General features: G+C 46.2%; 1 protein-coding gene and 1 long non-coding RNA gene across 4 annotated transcripts in view; one reads left to right on the top strand and one right to left on the bottom strand.

The window, feature by feature from the left end:
- POLR3A (RNA polymerase III subunit A) overlaps positions 1-7,606 on the top strand; it is a 56,364-nt gene extending 48,758 nt beyond the window's left edge. For 2 of the 3 annotated variants that reach the window (XM_082408739.1, XM_082408738.1), the window contains one exon: positions 701-4,046. In XM_082408739.1, coding sequence (XP_082264865.1) covers positions 701-849 — 149 coding nt within the window. In that variant the 3' untranslated portion in view covers positions 850-4,046. Of the gene's footprint in view, positions 1-700; positions 4,047-4,148; positions 4,302-4,712 lie in introns of those variants that run through there. The other variant, XR_014249396.1, reaches the window with a different exon arrangement.
- The window catches only part of LOC309604610, a 105,035-nt gene that overhangs the window by 25,397 nt on the left and 56,581 nt on the right, over positions 1-23,057 (bottom strand). The gene's annotated exons all lie outside the window — the stretch shown is intronic.

Raw genomic sequence — 23,057 nt, 5'->3', positions numbered from 1 at the left:
CTGGTGCCCTGATAGCACAAAGCCCAGAACATAGCAGGTATACACTTGCTTGTTGTAAAACCAGAAGCCTGACGCAGAGCCCAACATTTAGATATTAAAAATCTGAAAAGGAGCTTGGAGAATCTGCACTGTCACCTTACTCCTGTCACTCTACGAGGGCCCTGCCTTCTGAGTGTTTCTGATTCAGGCTGTGGACTCCGAGGTTGGGGTTCTGTTAAGCCGCGCTGACCCCTGGGCCCAGGGAACAAGTCTCTGCTGCTGTCTCCAGGGAGATTGGCATCTGCTTACTATGATCCCATTTGCTTGTCTCCTGGGCCCTAAGTTAAGGAAGCGCTGGGTGGCAAACTTGGGGTTTCCTGAATGTCATTCAGTATATCCCTGCTGTCTGAGTGTAGTGCTCATGAAGGTGAGGCCCACACGGTGCCTTTGGCTCAGATGGAGAAACCTCTGAGCCAGCAGCGGGGCTGTGGGCGGGCACTGCCCTTCGCTGGAATTCCCCCAACCCGTCCAGGAGCGCCATGCCACGCCTTCAGCATCTATAGATGAGGCGTGAAGCGAGCAGCCCGGATTCAGTCCGTCGATGTGTAGTGGGGCTGGGACTCCGAGCCCAGTTAACTACTCCCAAGTCAGTAGTCTCTCTGTCCTGAAAACCTACCCGTGTGTCGAGAAGCTCTCTAACCTCCTTTCTGGTTGGTTTCAGGGGTGTCTGAATGCATCATCATGGGGATCCCCATGAACATTGGAACCGGGCTCTTCAAGCTGCTCCACAAGGCTGACAGGGACCCAAGCCCTCCCAGGAGGCCCCTGATCTTCGACACCAGCGAATTCCACATCCCCCTTGTCACATAGTCCAGGGAAGAGGGGACCGTTCCTGACCTCGGCTCCCTGTCGTCTGGAAAGGGGCTGGAGGCCAGCAGCTGACTCGTGAGCTTTGTGCTCCCCAGGACCGAGGCCCTGCCGTCCCCACCATGCTGGCAGTCAGAGAAGGCCCCCGGCATCGTAGGAGCCACTCACCCAGTGACCCAGACCACAGCACAGTGCTTGCTGGGGAGAACCGGGATTTGTCTGTTTGTTTGAAACCTAATTAATCTAGGGACAGCTCAGCACCTCCTGCCCACTCCACCTCCCTGGACTTGCGAGGAGCCCCCAGCCCAGCATCTTTGCTCGTTCCCACCTCACCTGTCCCTCCATCCACTCAGAGAGGTGTCCCACCCTGATCGGGAGCCAGGTCTAAGCCCCAGGGCCAGGGCACATCCTCAGTTCTTCCGTTCCCCAGTCATGCTGCCATCTCCAAGTGTGACATACTAATGTAAATATTGTTACTATTATTTATTTGTCCACTTTGAAGAATTTGGAGTTTTTATTGTTATTTTGGTTTTCCTTTTGAAACCAAGAAGCTATAGAAATCAAGAAAGCCAGCTTTGAAGCGTCACTGGAAAAACTGGTTAAGCAAATGGGACTGTGTAGGATTTGTAACTGAGCTGAAACTGTCGTGAGGCCGCGCTGCTCTGAAACATCTTTTGCAGACCTCCCAGCTACCCTCTTTTTGTCTGCTTGCGACCCCCATAGTCGGGGCTGAACCTCGTGACAAGAGGCACACCCATCCTTCGTGGCCTGGAGACGCCTCGCTGGAGTGCGGGGCCTGCTGAGATGGGGACTGTCGTGTACGCAGAGAGGAGGAGTGGGGCTGGTCCAGGCCCCCACAGCGCCTGGGCGGCACCCACACCCTCCTGCGGAATCTGCATGTGTGCCCTGCCACCTGCGGCCGAAGAGCACGCGGGGCAGTTGCAGAGCCGGGGGCCTAGAAGGTGTCCCAGGGGAGTGGCGGGAGAGGGTCCTCCCGGAGGGTGCAAGCAGACACCAGCTCTCGGGGCTGAAGCAGTCACCCAGACAGGAAGGGCGAAGGCCTGCACAGGGGTGGGTGCCAGCTAGGGTTGGGGACGTGCCCCAGGTAGCACAGCAGGCTCCTCAAAGAGGAGATCTGTGACAATAGAAAGCACACGTCGGGCTATGAGGAGAGAACCAACAGGGCATCCCAGGAAAACCTGTGTTTAACTGCCTGCTTGGGCTTCTGCCAGTGACTGCACCATGACTGGTGGGTTTTTCAAGGCTTATGAGGGGGTTTTGTGCGACACAGGAAAGAAATGTGTGTAGCTTGTCTTCCAGAGAGCACAGGGGTTTGCTTCTGGAGACGGTGGTTCTTCGTGCTGAATTTGCTCCTGGGGATTGGCCCAGGGCCACGGAGAAGGAACTGTGGCAGCTGCAGATCTACTCCCTCTGGAGAACGCTCCATGGATCCTGTCCTCCTTCCTTCCCTGCCCAGAGCCAAGTTTATCGCTCTGGCTCTTCCTTCCCTCCCATGAGGCCTTGGAAAACCAAGGCTGCTTGGTTGGAAGTGAGACAACAGTGAAAAGTGGGGCTTTGACCCTGCTTTCTGGCTCCGTGCACTTGAGAAGGAAGGTCTACTTCTGAAATGACAGCCTGTTCATCTCAGTGTATCAAGCCACTGGAAGAAACAACACAAACCAAAGAGATGGGCATCTGTTGAGCAAGAAGATGGTTTGGATGATTAAAGAGATGGATGTGGTAAAAGAAAAAGTAGGGGAGAGTCAGAGAATTCAAGCAGTATAATGTACTTACCTTCTTTGGTCATTCCCTAGTTGACTCCCCAGGTTCTGAGTTAGTGCCACTAAGGCATTTAGCGTTAACCCTTGGTTCTTGGGTCTGTGTTTGGGATGAGTGCTTTCCCTCCCATACTGACGTGATTTTGAGTTAGGAATTCCTGACCTGAGTGACTTTTCGTCAATGCTCAGGCTTAAATTCTGTTAAAATTAGTTTGATCCCCACGCCCATGAGGTTAACCGACAGATTTCTCTTAGGGTGCCAGTGATGTGAAAAAAAGGCCATTTTTCACATTCAGGCCCCCCCACATCTCTGAATTAAGGTGGCCTGGTTGAAGACAAAGTGTTGAGTGCATTAACACGCTTACTCAGGGTTGCCCCATGAAGCCTCACCACGGATTCTGCTTCTCTCACCCAACCTGCCAAGAGCCACAGAGCCACACGGCTGGCTTCCTGGGAAGTAAGCCACAGCTGATCAGATCCAGGACTGCTGGAATCCACGCAAGGGCCAGGGAGGGTGGAATTGGGTGGCGGGAGGGAACACCAGCGCCCACCTTGCTCTGTGTGACACATACGTGAAGTGGGGGGGAGGGACCGTGGCATCCATGTGCTGCTGTGAGTAATAAAGGCGGCACTGGGACTTCCCTGGCAGTCCAGTAGTTAGGACTGTGTGCTTTCCATTGCAGGGGGCACGGGTTCCATCCCTGGTTGGGGAACTAAGATCCCGCATGCCACCCTTTGTGGGTGGCCAAAAAAATGTTTTTAAATAAAAAAATAAAGGCAGCACCGCCAGGAGCCTCCTCCTGCCTCGGCGAGCACTCCCTGACTCCCTGCGTGAGACCTGTAATTGCAGTGGCTGCAGGCCCGGGATCGGGTTCAGAGCAGCACGCGGTTCCGGTAAGGGGCACACCCCCAGTGAGGAGTGAGATACCCTCCTCCTGGTGCTGCCAGCCCTGCTGGGCCCATAGGCAGCGCTGGCCAGTAAACCCTACTCCAGGTTCCCCACTGTGCGTCCCAGGGGTGGGAGTTAAAATTCTCCCTAATGTGATCATCCGCCCTGCCCTGGCCTCGGGCTTTGTGCAAGCACCGAACTCAAACACCAGATAGCAGTGTATTCTCAAGAGTGAGCTCAATAGAAGGTTAGGATTTTATTGTGGCCTGTTTGGAAGAAATAAGAAAAACACATTTAAATTCCGTCTCATCCATTAGCAGACACATGTTTCTGACTGGTGATCTGTCCAGTTCTTGACCCTTTTTCCATCCTTCGTACCAGGGGCTCAAAAGAGCAACTGACTCAGTTACGGTCCCCACCCTCTACCCCCCCAATTCTCCCCACTTTGTTCAGGACTTTGGGGGCGGAAGAGACATGCTGGAGTCTTTCAGAGTCTGTGTCAGAGTTAAATAAATTACAGTGCTGTGTTTCTATTTCAGGGTTTATCCATTTGTATTCACATTGATTCATGTCTGATTGAATCTGACACTATGTGGAATGATGATTTTTCTTGAATTTTTGTTGTCTCTTGGCAGAACTCTCTTTTTCTACCAAAACTCAAAAGAAGAAAACTTGTTATACAAAAAAGTGTAGCAGTTCATCCCTGTGGGTTGTGAAACAGGGTGAATGGGATACATGTGAGCTGTAACTCCCAAGATAATATTCCCGCCACAAGCCCACCTCTAGAGGTAAGCAGTGAGCACCCAGCGCTCCCCCCACCCCAGTGTAGCTAATTCAAACCCAGTGGGATGCAGCAAAGTGACCCCCACACCCGTGCCCTGGAGATGCCACCTGGCCAGGATCAGGTGTCTAGCTTAACTGTTCTTTCATTCATTCGACTAGTAAAGGCCTGCTATGTCCAGAGTCTTGTCATAGGTACTAAAAGTACAGCAGTAGACAAAACAGGTAAATCTGATACTAATGCATCTAAAAAGAATTCTTCAGCAGAAGGGGGTGGAGCAAACTTGATAAAAATGTGTCCAGCACAGGGTAGGGTTAAAGCTGCAAAATTCCGTATGACCTAGCAACCCCACTAGTGGACATATATCTAGAGAAAACCGTAGTTCAAAATGATATATGCTCCCCAATGTCCATTGCAGCACTATTTACAATAGCCAGGACATGGAAACAACCTAAATGTCCATCAACAGATGAATGGATAAAGAAAATGGGGTGCCTATACACAACGGAATATTACTCAGCCATAAAAATGAATGAAATTGTGCAATTTGCAGAGACGTGGATGGACCTAGAGACTGTCATACAGAGTGAAGTAAGAGAAAATTATCGTATATTAATGCATATATGTGGAATCTAGAAAAATGGTTAAGATCTTATTTGCAAAGCAGAAACAGATGTAGAGAAGGGGGTGTGGGATGAATTGGGAGATTGGGATTGACATATATACACTATTGATAACTATATACACTATTGCTAACTACATATAAAATAGATAACTAATGAGAATCTACTGTATAACACAGGGAACTCTAAAATAGATAACTAATGAGAATCTACTGTATAACATAGGCAACTCTACTCGGTGCTCTGTGGTGACCTAAATGGGAAGGAAATACAAAAAAGAGGAGATATATATATATGGCTGATTCACTTTGCTATACAGCAGAAGCTGACACAACAGTGTAAAGCAACTATACTCCAATTTAAAAAAAAAAAAATGCAGAATTGAGGGCCTGGCTCCTTTGGGCAGGCTCAGTACCTCAGGCCTCACCAGGGCAGAGAATGGTCCCTCTGAGCCAGCACAGCCCCCAGGTTCCAACCCTTTTATATAGGCCCTCCATGCCCCATTTGGCCTTCCCTTGGGCCTGGATTCTGGAGGGTGTTCCCTGAGCAGAGGACGTGAGCCTGTAGTTAACTGGGAAAGGATGCAGCTATCCTTATCCCACCACCAACATAAAGTTAATAAGTGGATATTACGCTTTCGTTCTGTGCCAGGTGGTGTCCTGAGCCCTCAGAGAAAGTCCCTGCATGCATGGGGTTTACCATCTGATCAGGTCGTCCGGGTCGTCTTGTGGTTAAGAGCCTGGGTTCAGACTCTCAGAATTCAAATCAAAATTTCCCCTTTTTATCTGGTGGCCTTGAGCTAATGACTTAACCTCTTTGCCTCACTCATTTATAAGATAGGAATGCCGTTTATTGGTACCAACTTATAGGGTCATTGTGAGTTTCAACATGATTATGCATATAAGGTCTTAGTACAGTGCCTGGCACAGAGTACATGCTCATTAAGTATGTTTGCAATTATGGTGACTATCACTATTTTTACTGAAAAATGTGATTTGCGAATTCCTCTGTCCCCAGTCCTCTGACCCTTTTTAATTCACTCAGATGGAGCTGTCTTTTGCGGCCTTGGAAATAGGGTCTCCCTAGACATAACTCCTGGCTCACTCTCTGCTCAGTCAGTTCCTGGGAAGTATTTCACACGAGGGACAAAGAAGGCTAGGGAAGGGAACAGACATTTAGCAGTCATGTGGCTGAGGGCTTGAACATTTTCATTTAGGCCATGAAGTAAATGTGATCTCATTTGAAGGGTTGTGGGTAGTAAGTCCAAAATAACTCAGACTTTTTATACAGAGATGTGGATATTGACATATTTATTTACATAGGTGTATTGTATAACAGGGTGTCCCTCTCTTTAAAAGAGAGGTTGCCATTGAAAAATCATCAGCAAAGAATATATTAAGAAATTGGTAATAATGGCCACCTCTGGGGATAGAAACTGGAAGACTGAAGGGTAGAGGCATGAGGTGACTTACTTTCCACTCCTTTCTAATGTTGTACTTAGGTACTTAAGTACTTAGGTATTGCCCTTTTTTTTCTTTTTAAATCAATATCTGATGGTAAAGGAATCAAGTCATCTCGGAGCAGACTTTGTTCTGGAAAGTGATGAGTGTCCTGTCCTGAAAATAGCTGAGTGATCCCTTCCAGTTATATAAACATAAATCAAGTAGGCACCAGATATTCAGGGAGGAGGACATCGTTATCAGGATAAGTTGACAAGAAATCTAAGTTAACACAGCCTTGGGACTTCCCTGGCAGTCCGGTGGTTAAGACTCTGCATTTCCACTGCAGGGGGTGCGGGTTCCATCCTTGGTCAGGGAACTGAGATCCCACATGCCGCACGGCGCGGCCAAAAAAAAAAAGTTAACACTGCCTTAAATACCTAGGATTTTCTTTTCTGACATAAAAAGACCACAGAGGGCATTCCAGGATTGATATAGCAGTTTCACAAAGCTGTGGGGGACCCAGGCCCCTCCCAACCTCCCCTTCCACCAGCCCTAGGATACGGCCCAGCCCTCATTCCTCATGGTCCAAGGTGGCTGCTTGAGCACCAGGCGTTAGAGCCAGAAGAAAAGGGGGAAGAAGCGTAGCACTTCCCTTGAAGGAAAGTTCCCAGAAGTTAACTTGGCATTTCTGTTTACATCCCCTCAGCTGGAACTAGCCAAACCGAGTTCCCAAGGAGGCTGGAAGATGGTCTTTGGGTTTTGGGTGGCCATGTAGGGGCTTCTGTTAGCAAAAAGCATGGAGAGGAGCAGAAGTGGGCAACAATTGTGTCTGCCTGTGGAGTATCAGGACTTTTTTTTTTTTTTTTTTTGCTTGACAAAAGTTGGGAAATTTCCCTAAACCCCTCAGAACTGGAATGTTGCTGGGGGGTGCAACCATGGAACCTCTTCCTCTTCAAAAGGGACTGAGACAGCCCCCCTCACCCCCCCGCCGGCCCTTCACTCTCCCCTTTCTTTTCCCTTTCTTGCAAATTTTATGCCTGAGTTTTTGTTGTTGTTTAATAATCTGACATTTAAGGGACTTCCCTGGTGGTCCAGTAGCAGGGGGCCTAGGTTCAGATCCTTGGTCAGGGAACTAGTCCCACATGCCGCAACTAAGAGTTCACATGCCGCAACTAAAGATCCTGCACGCGGCAACAAAGATCCCGTGTGCTGCAACTAAGAACCAAGGCAACCAAATAAATAAATATATTTTTTTAAAAATCTGACATTTAAATTAGATCACATTCCTTAGTAGACTGTTCAGGATGTCTCTAGACTGATGGAAAATGTAACGGTCAAGCGTTCATTCAATAAATAACACTGTTTATTGCTCGCCTACTATGTCCTGGCCCCAGTACCAGGTGCAGGGTATTAAGTGGTGAACACTTCCATGGCTCCTTTCCTTACGGAATTAATGTAGTCACATCACTATCCAACAGAAATATACTAGAAGCCACATATATAAGTTAAAATTTTCTAGTATCCACATTTTTTAAATTGTGAACTTAATTTTAATAATCTACATAATTCAACATATCCACAATATTTCAACATGCAATCGATATAAAAATTATGAATGAGGTATTTTACACTCTTCATACTAAGTTTTCAAAATCCAGTGTATGTTTTACTCTTAACAGCACATCTCAAGTTTCAAGTTCTCAGAGCCCACATGAGGTTAGGGGATACTGTATTCAGACTGAAAAGCAGTCTGGACAAGATAGTAAACAAATGGACAATTACAAACCGCGCTAAGAATCAAGGAGACAGCTGCAGTGATGGAGAAGGAAGAGGAGGCCTCTGCGAGCAGTGACAAAGCTGATTCCTGAAGGATGAGCAGAGCAAGGGTATGAGCGTTCCCAGGCAGAGGGGCCAGTGCGCAGGAAGGCCTGTGGAAGGAGGGAGCCTGGCCCTCCAAGGGCCGCCAGTGGGAGACCAGCCACATCATCTCCAGGAGCTCTGACCTGGGGTCTGAGCTGAGGCCAGGCCCCAGAGAGTGCCCACGGCCTCCTGTCCCTCCTGAAGCTGCCCACTCGGCTCCTCTACTCACTGCCCGAGGAACTTGCAGTGAATACCTCTTGAGGCTTAAACTGGCCTGAAATCATTTTCTGTTGCCTCTGAACCTGGCCCCAAACCCAAGACCTATTTTTTTTTTTTTTTTGCCACACCACACAGCTTATGGGATCTTAGTTCCCTGACCAGGCATTGAACCCGTGCCCTCAGCATTGAAAGCACAGAGTCCTAACGACTGGACCGCCAGGGAATTGTTCCCAAGGCCTATTTAAAGGTGGATAATCTACACTCAGAGAAGTCAGAGAGAGGCTAGTGCAGAAGGACTCGTCTCACCGCCTCCTTAGGAAGCTTGTTGGCACAGGGTAACACTTGGTATGCACTCTGTACACTGTGTGCCTTGGACCTGTGCTTCCAAACTTCTCCATTTCCTTGAGGAGGGGAAGCCAGGAGTGAGAAGAATCACGCCACTGCGCCCTTCCGTCTGCACCACCGCTGAAGAACGGGCCATCACATACCACTTGAGGTTGACATTAGAAATAAAATAAACCGGACTCCCCAGATAGACTCCACCAGTCTCCCAGGCGCTCAAGACACGTGGTTTTTTCAGTTTTCTGTAAAACAGTACTCAGGGTAGGTACGAATTTGCAGGTTTGCCGATACATCCATTGGTCCAGCAGAAATACACCTGGACTATCCAAGACTCAAGCTGTAGTCCTCACTCTGCCTGCCATTAGCAGCACTGCCTTAGGCACACTGCTTCCTCCTTTTGGTCTCAGTTTCCCAGTCTGTAAAATGGACATTAAACCCTCAGCCATGCCTGTCTGCTTTAATGCATCTTCTGAGGCATCCAGGAAACTGGAAGACTAAACTGTTAGCTGTGCTGCCAGAACACATGGAAGGAGCCGGTCACAACTAATGGATCCTCCAGTCTTCACCAGTTCTTCTCACACCTCACTCTTAGTCCCTTGGGGGAATTGTCCCAAGACTGCTGTCCCAAGAGCTGGGCCCCAGGAGCCCCAGCCCTTGTGGAGGTGCATGCCACCGCTTATCCTGGCACTCTCTAGCCCCCTTTCCTAACCCTGCGCTTAAACCACCGTTTAGTCTACAGAGTTAATTATTTTGCTAATTATATCTCCCCCAGTAGAATGTAAGCTCCAGAAGGACAGGTATTTTTGTTTGTTTTATTCGCTGCTGTAACCTCAATGCTTAGCACAGTACCTGGCATGTAGTAGGTGCTTTAAAAGTATTGTGGTTTGTTGTTGTTGTTGTTGTTTTTTGGCCGTGCCGCTCAGCATGTGGGATCTTAGTTCCCCAACCAGGGATAGAACCTGTGCCCCCAGTAGTGGAAGTACAGAGTCCTAACCACTGGACCACCAGGGAATTCCCTAAAAATATTCTTTGAATAAGTGGGGTGGATCCAATCTGAAATTCCCTCTCAGTAGAGTCAGGGAGTGAGGGCCTTGGAGCCCAGCAGGCGTGGACTTGAATCCCTGCTCCGTCACTTTCCAGCTTCCTCGCAGCTGCCCCTCATCCTGAGCCCCCAGTCCTGTTAAGCATCTCCTGCTTGCTGCAGGATCTATTCAGGGACTGCAGGAGCCTGACTGCTACTTGTCCTTGCACCACTTCCCAAAGGCTCAAGTCCACCTTTGCCGAGGGAGGCCCCCTCGTAGCGCTAGAACCAAGGACGAGGGGCCCGGACCACCACCTCCTCCCCTCCTCCCATTTCTGCCTGCAGGCCTGGGCCCCAAGCCTGGCCCCAAACATAAGAGCCGGAGCCAAATGCTTCTAGCATATACCACCGTGGGTGATTTATTTAAGGGTCTCCAAATAATCACTTAAGTGTCACCATGGCAACCTGAAGAGTTGCCATGGAGATTGGAGCAGGAAACGTCCCCATGGAGACCCCTGGGAGACTCTCTAGGAAATCATTACCAGGTGGATGGGGCTTGGGAAAGGGGAGCTGGACAAATAAGGGAGCCCCACAGTTCTGCGTGCTGGCAGGAGAAGGGGGGGGTGAAGGGCCAGGATGGGAAAGACCAGCTTAAAAAGGCAGCAAGTTAATGATCTCCACCGACTCTAAGGGACCCGTGTGGTAAATAACTTCTATTGTATGCACAGAATATATCTGAAAGAAAAGACAGGAAACCAGTAAAAGTGGTGGCTCCCAAGAAGGGGGTGGAGGAGAGAGATTTTTCACTGTATGTTCTTTTGTATACTGTTTGAATTTCTTTTATTATAGGTATGTAGATATTAAATATTCCAAAATTAGGGACTTCCCTGGTGGCGCACTGGTTAAGAATCCGCCTGCCAATTCAGGGGACATGGGTTCAAGCCCTCGTCCTGGAAGATCCCACATGCCGCAGAGCAATTAAGCCCGTGCACCACAACTACTGAGCCTGCACTCTAGAGCCCACGAGCCACAATTACTGAGCCCGTGCGCCTAGAGCCCATGCTCCACAACAAAAAGAAGCCACTGCAGTGAGAAGCCCATGCTCCGCAACGAAAAGTAGCCCCCGCTCGCCGCAACTAGAGAGAAAGCCTGCGCGCAGCAACAAAGACCCAATACAGCCAAAAACAAATTAATTAATTAACAAAAAATAATAACAGTTTGGTAATGTTGTATAATAAAGTTAATCTCAAAAAAAAAAATAAAAGTTCTCATCACAAGAAAAAAATTGTAATGATGTAAGGTGATGGATGTTAACGAAACTTACTTTAAAAAAAAAAAATTCCAAAATTAAATAAGTTATTTACAGAGCATTTACTATGTTAAATATATTATATCCTCAAAACAACTCCATAAAGTAGGTATTATCCCCATTACACAGATGGGGAAACTATGGTTTAGAAAGTGGCCCACAGTCACGCAGATCAGTGAGAATCAAACCCAGGGCTCTCCAGCACCCCTAAGCAAGTCTGGATTCTCTGATCTGCCACTGACATGCTGAGCACCTTTAGGTAACTGTCACCCCTCTGGACCTCACTTTCTTCACCTATAAAATATCTTGGCACTTTGGACTGGATGAAGGCAAACGTGCTGCTACCTCTGGCATCCTGTGACCATGGCTCTTTAGAAGGATTTCTAAGCGCTCTTATCCCAGCCTGTCTCTTCCTTTTCTCTCCCTCACCCCACTCTCTAATCCCACCCACAGCAGTGGATCTTCAGGGTTCTAAAGGAAACACATAAAGAACTCAGAATGTCAAGCCAGAAGGACTTGGGTTTTTTTTAATTTTTTAAAATTTATTTACCTTTTTTTGGCCGTGCTGCACAGCATGGGGGATCTTAGTTCCCCGACCAGGGATTGAACCCACACCCCCTACCGTGGAAGCACAGTGTCTTAACCACTGGACCGCCAAGGAAGTCCCCAGAAGGACTTTTGAAGAACCTCTAGATCCTGTCTTAGCAAAGGAGGAGGGTGTGGCTCATGAGACGGAAGGCGAGCCACCAGGGAAATGCAAACCCAAACTGTGAGATCCCTCCGCACACCCATTAAGATGACTACAGTCAAAAAGACGAAGGGTAACAAGTGTTTGTGAAGCTGAGAAATTGGAACCTTCATACACTGCTGGTGGGGAAATTGGAAACTTCATACACAGCTGTAAAATGGTTCAGCTGTGTCTTAGCTTGAGCTGCTACCACAAAAACCCACAGGCTGTATGGCTTAGGCAACAGACATTCGTTTCTCACAGTTCTGGACACTGGGAAGTCCTAGATCAAGGTGCTAGCATATTCAGTTCCTCATAAGGGTCGTCATGCTGATTTGCAGACAACCACCTTCTTGCTGAGTCCTCACATGGTAGAGAGAGGAAGCTCTGGTATCTATTCCTCTTCTTAAAAGGACACTAATCCCATCATGGGGGCACCACCCTCATGACCTCATCTAAACCTAATTATGTCCCAAAGGCTCCACCTTCTAATATGTTAAGGCTTCGACATATGAATTGTGGGGGGCAGGCAAACATTCAGTCCATAACAAGCCACTTTGGAAAACAAGTCTGGTAGTTGCTCAAAAGGTTAAACATAGGTTTACCACATGACCCAGCAATTCCATGCCTAGGTATATCCCCAAGAGAATTCAAAAAAAATTTTTTTTTTTTTAATTATTTAAGTATGTCATTTTTTTTTTTTTAATTTATTTATTTTATTTATGGCTGTGTTGGGTCTTCGTTTCTGTGCGAGGGCTTTCTCTAGTTGTGGCAAGCGGGGGCCACTCTTCATCGCGGTGCGCGGGCCTCTCACTATCGCGGCCTCTCTTGTCGCGGAGCACAGGCTCCAGACGCGCAGGCTCAGCAACTGTGGCTCACGGGCCCAGTTGCTCCGCGGCATGTGGGATCCTCCCAGACCAGGGCTCGAACCCGTGTCCCCTACATTGGCAGGCAGATTCTCAACCACTGCGCCACCAGGGAAGCCCCAAAAATATTTTAACACAAAAACTTGTACACGAACGTTCATGGCAGCATTATCTGTAATAGACAAAAAGTGGGAAGAACCCAGATGTCCATCAGTGGATGAACAGATAAACAAAATGTGCCATACTCATAGTGGAGGATTATTCTGCCACAAAAAGGAATGAAGTACTGACACATGGTACAATGTGGATGATCCTCAAACACATAACACTACGTGAAAGAAGCCTCTCACAAAGGATCACACACGACTGCATATTAAGTGATTCTATTTATATGAAATGTCCAGAATAGGGAAATCTATAAAGACAGAAAGTAAATCAGTGGTTGCCTAGGGCTGGGGGGATAGGAAGGTTGGATGATGACTGCTAATGGGTATGAGGTTTCTTTATGGGGTGGTGAAAATGTTCTAAAATCGATTGTGGTGATAGATGCACAACTCTTAAATATTCTAAAAGCCACTTAATTGTATACTTTAAATGGGTAAATTGTAAGGTGTGTGAATGATATCTCAATAAAGCTGTTTTAAAAAAGAGAGTGAGATGGACTTCCCTGGCAGTCCAGTGGTTAGGACTCGGCGCTTTCACTGCCATGGCCCCGGGTTCAATCCCTGGTCGGGGAACTAAGATCCGGCAAGCTGTGTGGCACAGCTAAATAATAAATAAATAAATAAATAAATAAATAAATAAATAAGAGAGTGAGAGGGAAATTACTACCCCAAGGTCACACAGCCTTAGTGGCCACCCTAGGACCTGCCTCCTGGCCAGCCTCCTCTCACCCCTTCTGCTCTGTATAAGAGGGGCCAGCAGGGCCTCTAAAGCTGCCTCCGAAATGAGCAGGTGCAAACTACCGGGGGCTTCATATTGTGCCCTCCTACCCCTGCCCACCAGCCACAGCAGCATTCTTTTTTTTTTTATTGAAATATAATTGACTTACAATGTATTTGTTTCAGGTGTACAACCTAATGATTGGATATTTTTATACATTATGAAATGATCACAATAAGTCTAATTACCATCTGTCAGCATCAGAGTAGCAGTCTTTAATAAACTGGACAGCCTCAAGATTTCATTTGGAGAAAGAGTTCCACAGCCAAAAGGAGAAAAAGGTAAAATTTCAAAGTCATCAATGAGAAGGTATTAAGGAGGGAAGGCAAAGTGATTAAGAACCTGGGCATCAGCCTTGTAGGAAGCATCTCTTCTTATTCTGATGCTTTGACATCTTGGGGCCTATGCTGACCCTGAAGAGACTGTGCTTCTCAGGAGTAGCCAATTCCGAAAGATAGTAAAGGGCTCTCCAGTGAGTACACCTTCTATATGCAAACTAGTCAATTCAGACAGAGCCCATACACCAACCATCCTCTTTATCAAGACCTTACAAACTCTCACACTCTGGGTGACTATTTCCCTGTCCTAGTCATCCCAGAACCAGGTATCAGACAACTAGGGGCAGCCCTATGCCCCAGAGCCCACTGAAATTATTCAAACTAGTCAGTCCTATGGCTGCATACTTGTCTCACCTGTGTTTCCTGCAGAAACCACAATAAAGGCTCTTGCCCATGTTCCCTCTCCCCTCCTGCCTCCTGACTGACTGACCCTGGTGCTTCCTGGCGTGACCCTGCATGGTGTGCCCCCTCCTCTTGGGAACTGTGAGTAATATACTATCTCTTCTTTCTTTTTTTTTTAATTGAGGTTTAACTGACGTGTAACATTATATTAGTTTCAGGTGTACAACATAATGATTCAATACTTGTATGCAGTCTGCCCTCTGTATCCAAGGGTTCAGCAACCATGGATTCAACCAACCGTGGATCAAAAATATTCACACACAAAACAATTCCAGAAAGGTCCAAAGAGCAGAACTTGAATTTGCTGCACCAGCAATTATTTACATTGCATTTACTTTGTATTTACGACTATTTACATGACATTTACATTGTATTAGGTATTATAAGTAATCTACAGATGATTTAAAGTATACGGTAGGGGCTTCCCTGATGGCCCAGTGGTTAAGAATCCGCCTGCCAATGCAGGGGACACAGATTCGAGCCCCGGTCCCGGAAGATCCCACATGCCGAGGAGCAACTAAGCCCATGCACCACAACTCCTGGGCCTGCGCTCTAGAGCCCGCTAGCCACAACTACTGAGCTACATGCCACAACTACTGAAGCCTGCCCACCTAGAGCCCACGCTCCGCAACAAGAGAAGCCACCGCAATGAGAAGTCTGTGCACGGCAACGAAGAGTAGCCCCCTCTCACCACAACTAGAGAAAGCCCGCGCACAGCAACGAAGACGCAATGCAGCCCCAAAAAATAAATAAATAAATAAATAAATAATAAAGTATACGGGAGGATATGTGTAGGTTATATGCAAATGATACGCCATTTTATATAAGGGACTTGAGCATCCGTGGATTTAGGTATCCTCAGGGGTCCTGGAACCAATCCCCAGGAAATATCGAGGGATGACTGTGTATGCAAAATGATCACCACAATAAGTCTGGTTAACATCTGTCACCATACATAGTTACCAAAAAAATTTTTTTTCTCGTGATGAGGACTCTTAAGGTCTACTCCCTTAGCAACTTTTTTTCTTTTTGGCCACGCCACGCAGCTTGTGAGATCTTAATTCCCTGACCAGGGATCAAACCTGAACCCCCAGCAATGGAATCGTGGAGTCCTAACCACTGGACCACCAGGGAATTCCCTCTTAGCAACTTTTAAGTATGCAATGCAGTGTTATGAAGAATAGTCACCATGCTGTACATATACTATCTTTTCAATGACAATCGTCTCCTGATCTGCTGGCCTCATCATACCTAAATAAAGTCTACATTTTAAAGCAGGCCTCATTCTGCTCTAAGCTTGCCTTGGCTCCCTATGACCTCAGGCAAACTCCTTCACCTCCATGCTTCACTTTCCTCATCCATAAACCCAGGTTACCCAGTTACCCACTGTACCTGCCTCAGGGCCCTCATATATAGTTGTGTTGTATATATAATTGGCTGTGGTTGGCACAAGGGGGCCATGCCGAAGACCCAAGTGGACACTTCCATCTAGATCCTGCTCTGCTTGCTGAGCTATGGATCTGCCAGGAAGAATGAGCATCTAGACCTAATTTGTAAAAAGGCCCAAATGGGTCAGAAGTGGTCCTCGTCCACCTCGTGGGGCTGCCGTCAGTACTAAAAAGAGGTAAGAGCTGTGAAGCACCTAGCACCTAGTACAGCACCTCGCACTCCAAAAATAGCATCATTGTGGTCTCTGGAAGGCAGGAGGGGGCTCCTAGGTACCGTGACAACATCAAGGAAGGCGTCCATTCTTTTTTCTTTTAGGGGTGAAGGGCTGTAGGCGTACCTCAGGTTGATTTTATTGAAGTCTCAAAGGAAGATGACCTGAGTTGACACCCAGGCTATGAATTAACAGATATTTGTATGATCAAATTCATAGCAGCTTTATTCACAATAGCCAAAAGGTGGAAGGAACCCAAGTGCCCACTGATGGATGAATGGATAAAGATGTGGTGTATCAGATACAATGGAATACTGCTCATCCATAAAAAGAACGAAATCTTGCCATTTGCAACAACATAGATGGACCCAGAGGGTACTATGCTAAGTGAAATAAGTCAAAGAAAGACAGATACTGTATGATTTCACTTATATGTGGAAACTAAAAACAGGGACTTCCTTGGTGGTCCAGTGGTTAAGACTCGGTGCTCCCAATGCAGGGGACCCAAGTTTGATCCCCGGTCAGGGAACTAGTTCCCGAATGCCGCAACTAAAGATCCGGCAAGCTGCAACGAAGGTCCCGCGTGCTGCAACTAAGACCAGGTGCAGCTAAATAAATAAATAAATATTAAAAAAATAAAAACAGAAACAAATGAACAAATGTAACAAAACAGAAATGGAGTCATAGATACAGAAAACAAATAGGTGGTTGTCAGAGGAGAGGGGGGTTGGGGGAGGAGAGAAAAAGGTGAGGGAAATGAAGAGGTACAAATTTCCAGTTACAGAATAAATGAGTCATGGGTATGAAGTGTACAATGTAGGGAATATAGTCGATAACAATGTTATAACTTTGTATAGTGACAGAGGACAACTAGACATCATGGTGATTATTTTGAAATGCATCGAAATATGGAATCACTATATTGTATACCAAGAACTAACATAGTGTTGTAGGTCAATTATGCTTCAAGAACAAACAAACAAACTCATAGAGAAAGAGATCAGACTTGTGGTTATCAGAGGCAGAGGGTGGGGGGAAAGAGAATTGGATAAAGGTGGTCAAAAGTTACAAACTTCCAGTTATAAGATAACTAAGTACTAGGGATGTCATGTACAACATGATAAAGATAATTAACACTGCTGTATGTTATATATGGAAGTTGTTAAGAGTAAATCCTGAGTTCTCATCACAAGGAAAATAATTTCTATTTCTTTAATTTTGTGTCTATATGAGATGATGGACGTTTACTAAACTTATAGAGGAAATCATTTCATCATGTATGTAAGTCAAATCATTATTCTGTACACCTTAATCTTATACAGTGCTGTGTGTCCATTAAATCAATAAAACTGGAGAAAAAAAAAGAGAAAGGAAATTCTGACATATGCCTCAACAGGGATGAACATTGAGAACATTATGCTAAGTGAAATAAGCCAGTCGCAATAAGACAAATACTGTATGATTTCTGCTTATAGGATGTACCTAGAGCAGTCAAATTCATAGAGACAGAAAGTACAATTATGGTAGTCAGGGCTTGAGGGGAGGGGAAAATGAGGAATTATTGTCTAATGGATGCAGAGTTTCAGTTTTGCAAGATTGAAAGGGTTCTGGAGATCGGCTGCACAACAACGTCAATGTACGGAATGCCACTGAACCGTACCCTTAAAGATGGTTAAAATGGTAAATTTATGTTATGTATATTTTATCACAATATTTTTAAAGGCATAGCCAAGTCGTACTTCCCAACAAATCCATGCACATGGTAGTGATTACTGTTCCCCATCTTGTCCTATAGCAAAACTGTTCAAGGCAGTGGGAAGTGATCTTTAAAGTGTTTCTCCACTGGTGAGGTCACGACCCTTGTTTAGACTCCCTTGGGACTGGCGGGCTAGCACTGTCTGTGACGTGGGTGGGACACTTTGCTCCCCTGCCCACAGCCGCTATTACACTTTTATTTTTGTTTTGTTTTTGGGGGTTTTTTTAAAGATTTAATTTTATTTTTGGCTGCATTGGGTCTTCGTTGCTGCGCGTGGGCTTTCTCTAGTTGCAGCAAGCAGGGGCTACTCCACATTGCAGTGCATGGGCTTCTCATTGTGGTGGCTTCTCTTGTCTCAGAGCATGGGCTGTAGGTGCGCGGGCTTCAGTAGTTGTGGTGCACGGGCTTAGTTTCTCCGCGGCATGTGGGATCTTCCCGGACCAGGGATTGAACCCGTGTCTTCTGCATTGGCAGGCGGATTCTTATCCACTGCACCACCAGGGAAGTCCCTATTACACTTTAATTACACACACACACACACACACACACACACACACACACACACACACACACCCCTGTATGTAGGTGCATTTGCTAGTAGGACAGGAGAAAATGATACCTATTTTAATTCGGAGTTCTTTGTCTTCTCCTGAGGCTCAACTTTTTGTTGACCGTTTGTTTTCACTTTTCACAAGTTGCCTGTTCTTAACACATGAGATTAACCAGGAGAGCAGGTGGGACCACTTTGTTTCCTAGTCCCATTGGTGTTTCAAACTTCATTACCCTTGTTTTGATAACTTGCTTTGCCTTTGGCATCAGGTTTATTCAGCAGAGTTCCTGGTAACAAGAAATAGAAACCAAATCCTGCTAATGACGTGGAAAAGTTTTGTTTTGTTTTGTTTTTGGAAACATATCAGGCAGCTCACAGAATCATCAGGAAGGCTGGAAACCCACAATGAGAAAATGGGCAAAGCCCAAGGGCGAATGGCAGCAGAGAGCCAGTTGGGTCTGATTAGGAGCCGAGGCACTGTGCCAGTGGGTCTGGTGCTGCCTTAGTCCCTGCTGCCAAAATAAGGAGGGCATGCAGGAGCATGCAGTTGGTCATGACAGCCACCAGGGACCAGGGGACAGGGATAGCAAGGAGAGGCCTTCACTCAATGGAGGAAGGGGGGATTTAGATGCTGGGCTGTCCAAAAGGTGATGCCCACCAAGTACTTAACAGGATACAAAGCATCTTCATGTCCATAAAAATAATGGTCAGTGGTCACCATTTTCTTGGGCTTTGCCATGTAGGGAGCACCCTGCTGAACCTGTTAAATGCTATGTCTGTTAACTCTTACAATGGTCGTCTGAGGTTGGTATCACTCTCGCTGTTTCATAAATGAAAAAACCAAGTTCTAGGAAAAAACAAAAACAGAAAACAGAGAAAATGGAGTGGAGGAAATGATCAAATAAATACTTGAAGAAACTTTTCCAAAACTGAGGGACATGCACTTCCAAATTAAAAGGGCCCATTGAGCACCTGACATAATGGATGAAAATAAACGACCCATATCAAGACAAATCATTATAATTCAGAACACGGAAGACAAAGAGATCTCACCAAAGGGAGAGGGATTAGGTCAGGAATTAAAATGGCTTGAATGTCTCAACAGAAGCAGAGGAAGTGAGAGGACACTTAAGCAATGCTTTCAAAATTCTGCAGGAATATTACCCACAACTTGGGACTTCCCTGGCGATCCATTGGTTGAAACTCTGCGCTTCTACTGCAGGGGGCACAGGTTTGATCCCTGGTCGGGGAACTAGGATCCCACATGCTGAGTGGCAAGGCCAAAAGAAAAAAAAAGAAAAAGAAAATTACCCACAACTTAAAATTTTATATCCAACCAAACTATCAATCAAGTTTGAAAGTTAAAAAAAAAAAAAAGTTTCTGTCACTTAAATGATCTTTGATCAAAAAATTTTTTTCATGTACTTTACAGGCTACTGGAGGATGTGTTTCACCAAAATAAGTTTGTAAACCAAGCAAAAGGCTGACAACAGGAAAGAGGAATCTGACTCAGGAGAGAGGTGTAGAGAATGCCCCAGGATGTTGGTGAGGAGAGATTGCTAGATTAAACACAACAGGCCTAGAGGGCACCCAGCCTAAATCCAGTTAGGTCAGGAAGCTCCAGGAAAGATTGCTTCAAGAAAATGAAATTGGTAGAACATCATCTAAAGGTATTGAGGGGAGATTTCAACAACTGGAAGAGTTTGGCATTGAGTACAAAGAATACTAAGTGAATTGGGGTGAGGGAGGATGATTATTAACTCCAGGGAAAATAAAAATTTATGCATGAAAAGAAATCATAGTACATCCCATAGCTTATAGTGTAAACACATGGGAATAGTGTTTACCTGGTGGTGATAATGTAAACACCGACTGTTGCTCTAACCAAATTATTATATGGTTATATTGGGAGGATGGGGGCCAGGAGGGTGAGTGGATTGTTGGAGTGGGGAAGACGATAATAAATAGTCCCTGAAACTGAAAAATCGTGAAGTAGTAATAAAACAATATTATTTAGGAAATTATGGCAGATGCCAAAAGAATGAGCCATAAAAATTGAAGGGGGAGAGCTCTGATGAGGGAGAGAGCTTTTTCATAAATTTTACACCACTATTTGACTCTCTGAGCTATGTGAATGAATAACTTTAATAAAAATTAAAACTGTGCCCTGATTTCTATCTTAGGATGTACAAGCTGAGGCAGGCAGACACAGGAAGCAACGGTAAAGAGATACAGACGAAGAATCCGGGATCCTAAAAGAAAACTTTAGTTGTAGACAGGGAAGGAAAGAGTACATACAGGTAAAAGGAACAGCTGTACTTCCAGAAACAGGCAGGCTCTGGCTAATATTGTGACCTCTGTAGACTCATCCAGGAAACTGGCACACAGAAGATGACCTTTGAACTTGACCTTCCAGGAGGCAGCCGTGTTCTCCAGGGCAGGTAGCACGGGATGGAGGTCCCTGGAACGCAAAGCAGCCATGTCCCCACCCTTTCCTCTGCTCCTCTTCATCCTCTCCTCCTTCCTCCACCGGCCCCTGCTCAGGCCCCTCAGGAATCCTGCCTGGAGGTGACAACTTTGTGCTCAGACTTGCAGAGATCAAACTGGCTGAAGGGATTAGGGTGCTCCTCAGAGCCAGCAGACAAACCTGGCTTTGCTTTTGTGCCCCACTCCTGCCCCCCACCATCCTCTGTCCCCAGTCATGGTCATGTTTGCAGTATCTAGGCAGACAGCTCAGCTGACCCACCTGTGCAGCTTCCCCAGACATTCCTCACCCAGACGGTGGTGCCGGGAGTGAACCTGCAGAGAAAGGGAAGGTATTAGGGGAGAATTAAGGTGAGGAAGTGACTCAGCCCAGCATAAGCCTGCAGGCATCCGGAGAGCTCTCACAAGGCAGTGTGGCCGCTGGCTTCAGCCTTGCAGTCGGCCTGGGAGTGTTGCTGAAATGTGACTCTCCCTGCCCCACTGAGCACTGAGGGTGGGAGGGGAAAGTTGGCTGGGCTACTGCTCCCTTCCTCCACCCCCAGAGCAGGGGAAGGGGTGGGATGGGGATGGGCTTGGGGGTCCTTGGATTTTGCATGCTGCATGCCTGCGAGCTTCTTTCTCCTGGATTTGTTTGCTTTATGCAGAGTGGAGCCAGGTTGTAGAGGTGACCCTACGGAGGGGCTGCATCTCCCCCACCCTTAAGGAGCTGCCCACCAAGGGGACCAAGGGTGGGCCTTTGGGGCTTGGTAGGCAGGAACCATCTCCTTGGGGCTCAGAGGAAAGCCCCAGGGAGTGTTCTGTAGAGAGTTCACGTGTCTCGAAGTCAATTCAAATTCAGGTTCTTGACCTTCATCAAGACACCAGTATACTGGAGACTATTTCTTCATCAAACAAACCTTGGTAGCCAAGACGACCCCATTAGTTTGTGGTGAAGTCACTCATTCATTCACTCCACAAACACTCTGATATGCCAGAGTCTGTGCTCATTTAGCAAGAATTTAAAAAAGAAACCATATCACACCCATTAGAATGGCTCCTGTTTAAAAAAATGTCAACTGTACAATTGACCCTTGAACAATGTGGGTTTGAACGGCGCAGGTCCACTTATATGCAAAAATTTTCAATCGTAAATACTACAGTTACTACACGGTCCATGGTTGGTTGAATCCGAGGATGCAGAGGAACCTGGGGTATGGAGGGCTGACTATAAATTACACAAGGATTAAGCCTGTGTTGTTCAAGAGTCATTCTACTTCAATTAAAAATTATAAAAAGAAAAACCCAGAAAATAGCACGTGTTGGCAAGGATGTGGAAATGTGGGAACCCTCGTTCACTGTTGGTGGGAATGCAAAATGATGCAGCCACTGTGGAAAACAGTATCAGGGTTCCTCAAAATATTACACAGAGAATTACCCTATGATCCAGCAATTCTGCTTCTGGGTATACGCCCAAAAGAATTGAAAGCAGGATCTCAAAGAGATATTTGTACCCCCATGTTCAAAGCAACATTATTCACAATAACCAAGAGGTGGAAACAACCCAAGTGTCCATCGACAGATGACGGGATAAACAAAATGTGGTAAATACATACAGCAGAATATTATCCAGCTGTATAAAGGAAGGCAATCCTGTCACATGCTACACCATGGATGAACCATGAGGACATTACACTAAGTGAAATAAGCCAATTACAAAGGGACAAATATTGTATGATTCCACCTATATGATGTAGTGTACATGGAGTAGTCAAATTCACAGAGACAGAACGTAGAATGGTGGTTGCGGGAGGCTGAGGGAAGAGGGGATTGGGAAGCTGTTCTTTAATGGGTGCAGTTTCAGTTTTGCAAGATGAAAAGAGTTCTGGAGATTGACTGCACACCAATGTGAATATACTTAACACTACGGAACTGTATATGTAAAAATGATTAAGATGATAATTTTTGTTATGAATGTTTTAAGCACAATTAAAATAATAATAATTTTAATTTTTTATTTTAGAAAAGAGACACAATTCCTCCACTAACATACCCAGATCTAGCTGGGTAGAGGGACAGGAGCACAGCCACACAATATAACACCTGGCATGTAACAGGCGCCCAGAGACAATTTGTTGAATACTTGGTAGAAAGTGCTGTAAACAAGAATGAACTTATTATAGGGAAGCTCACAGGAAGCAGCATTTCATTTTGCTTGGGGTGGAGAGGGGTGGGTTATGGAGGAA

Source organism: Balaenoptera borealis, assembly GCF_965194805.1.
Source record: "Balaenoptera borealis genome assembly, chromosome: 10".
Classification (NCBI taxonomy): domain Eukaryota; kingdom Metazoa; phylum Chordata; class Mammalia; order Artiodactyla; family Balaenopteridae; genus Balaenoptera; species Balaenoptera borealis.
This window is presented reverse-complemented; position numbering and strand designations above follow the sequence as displayed.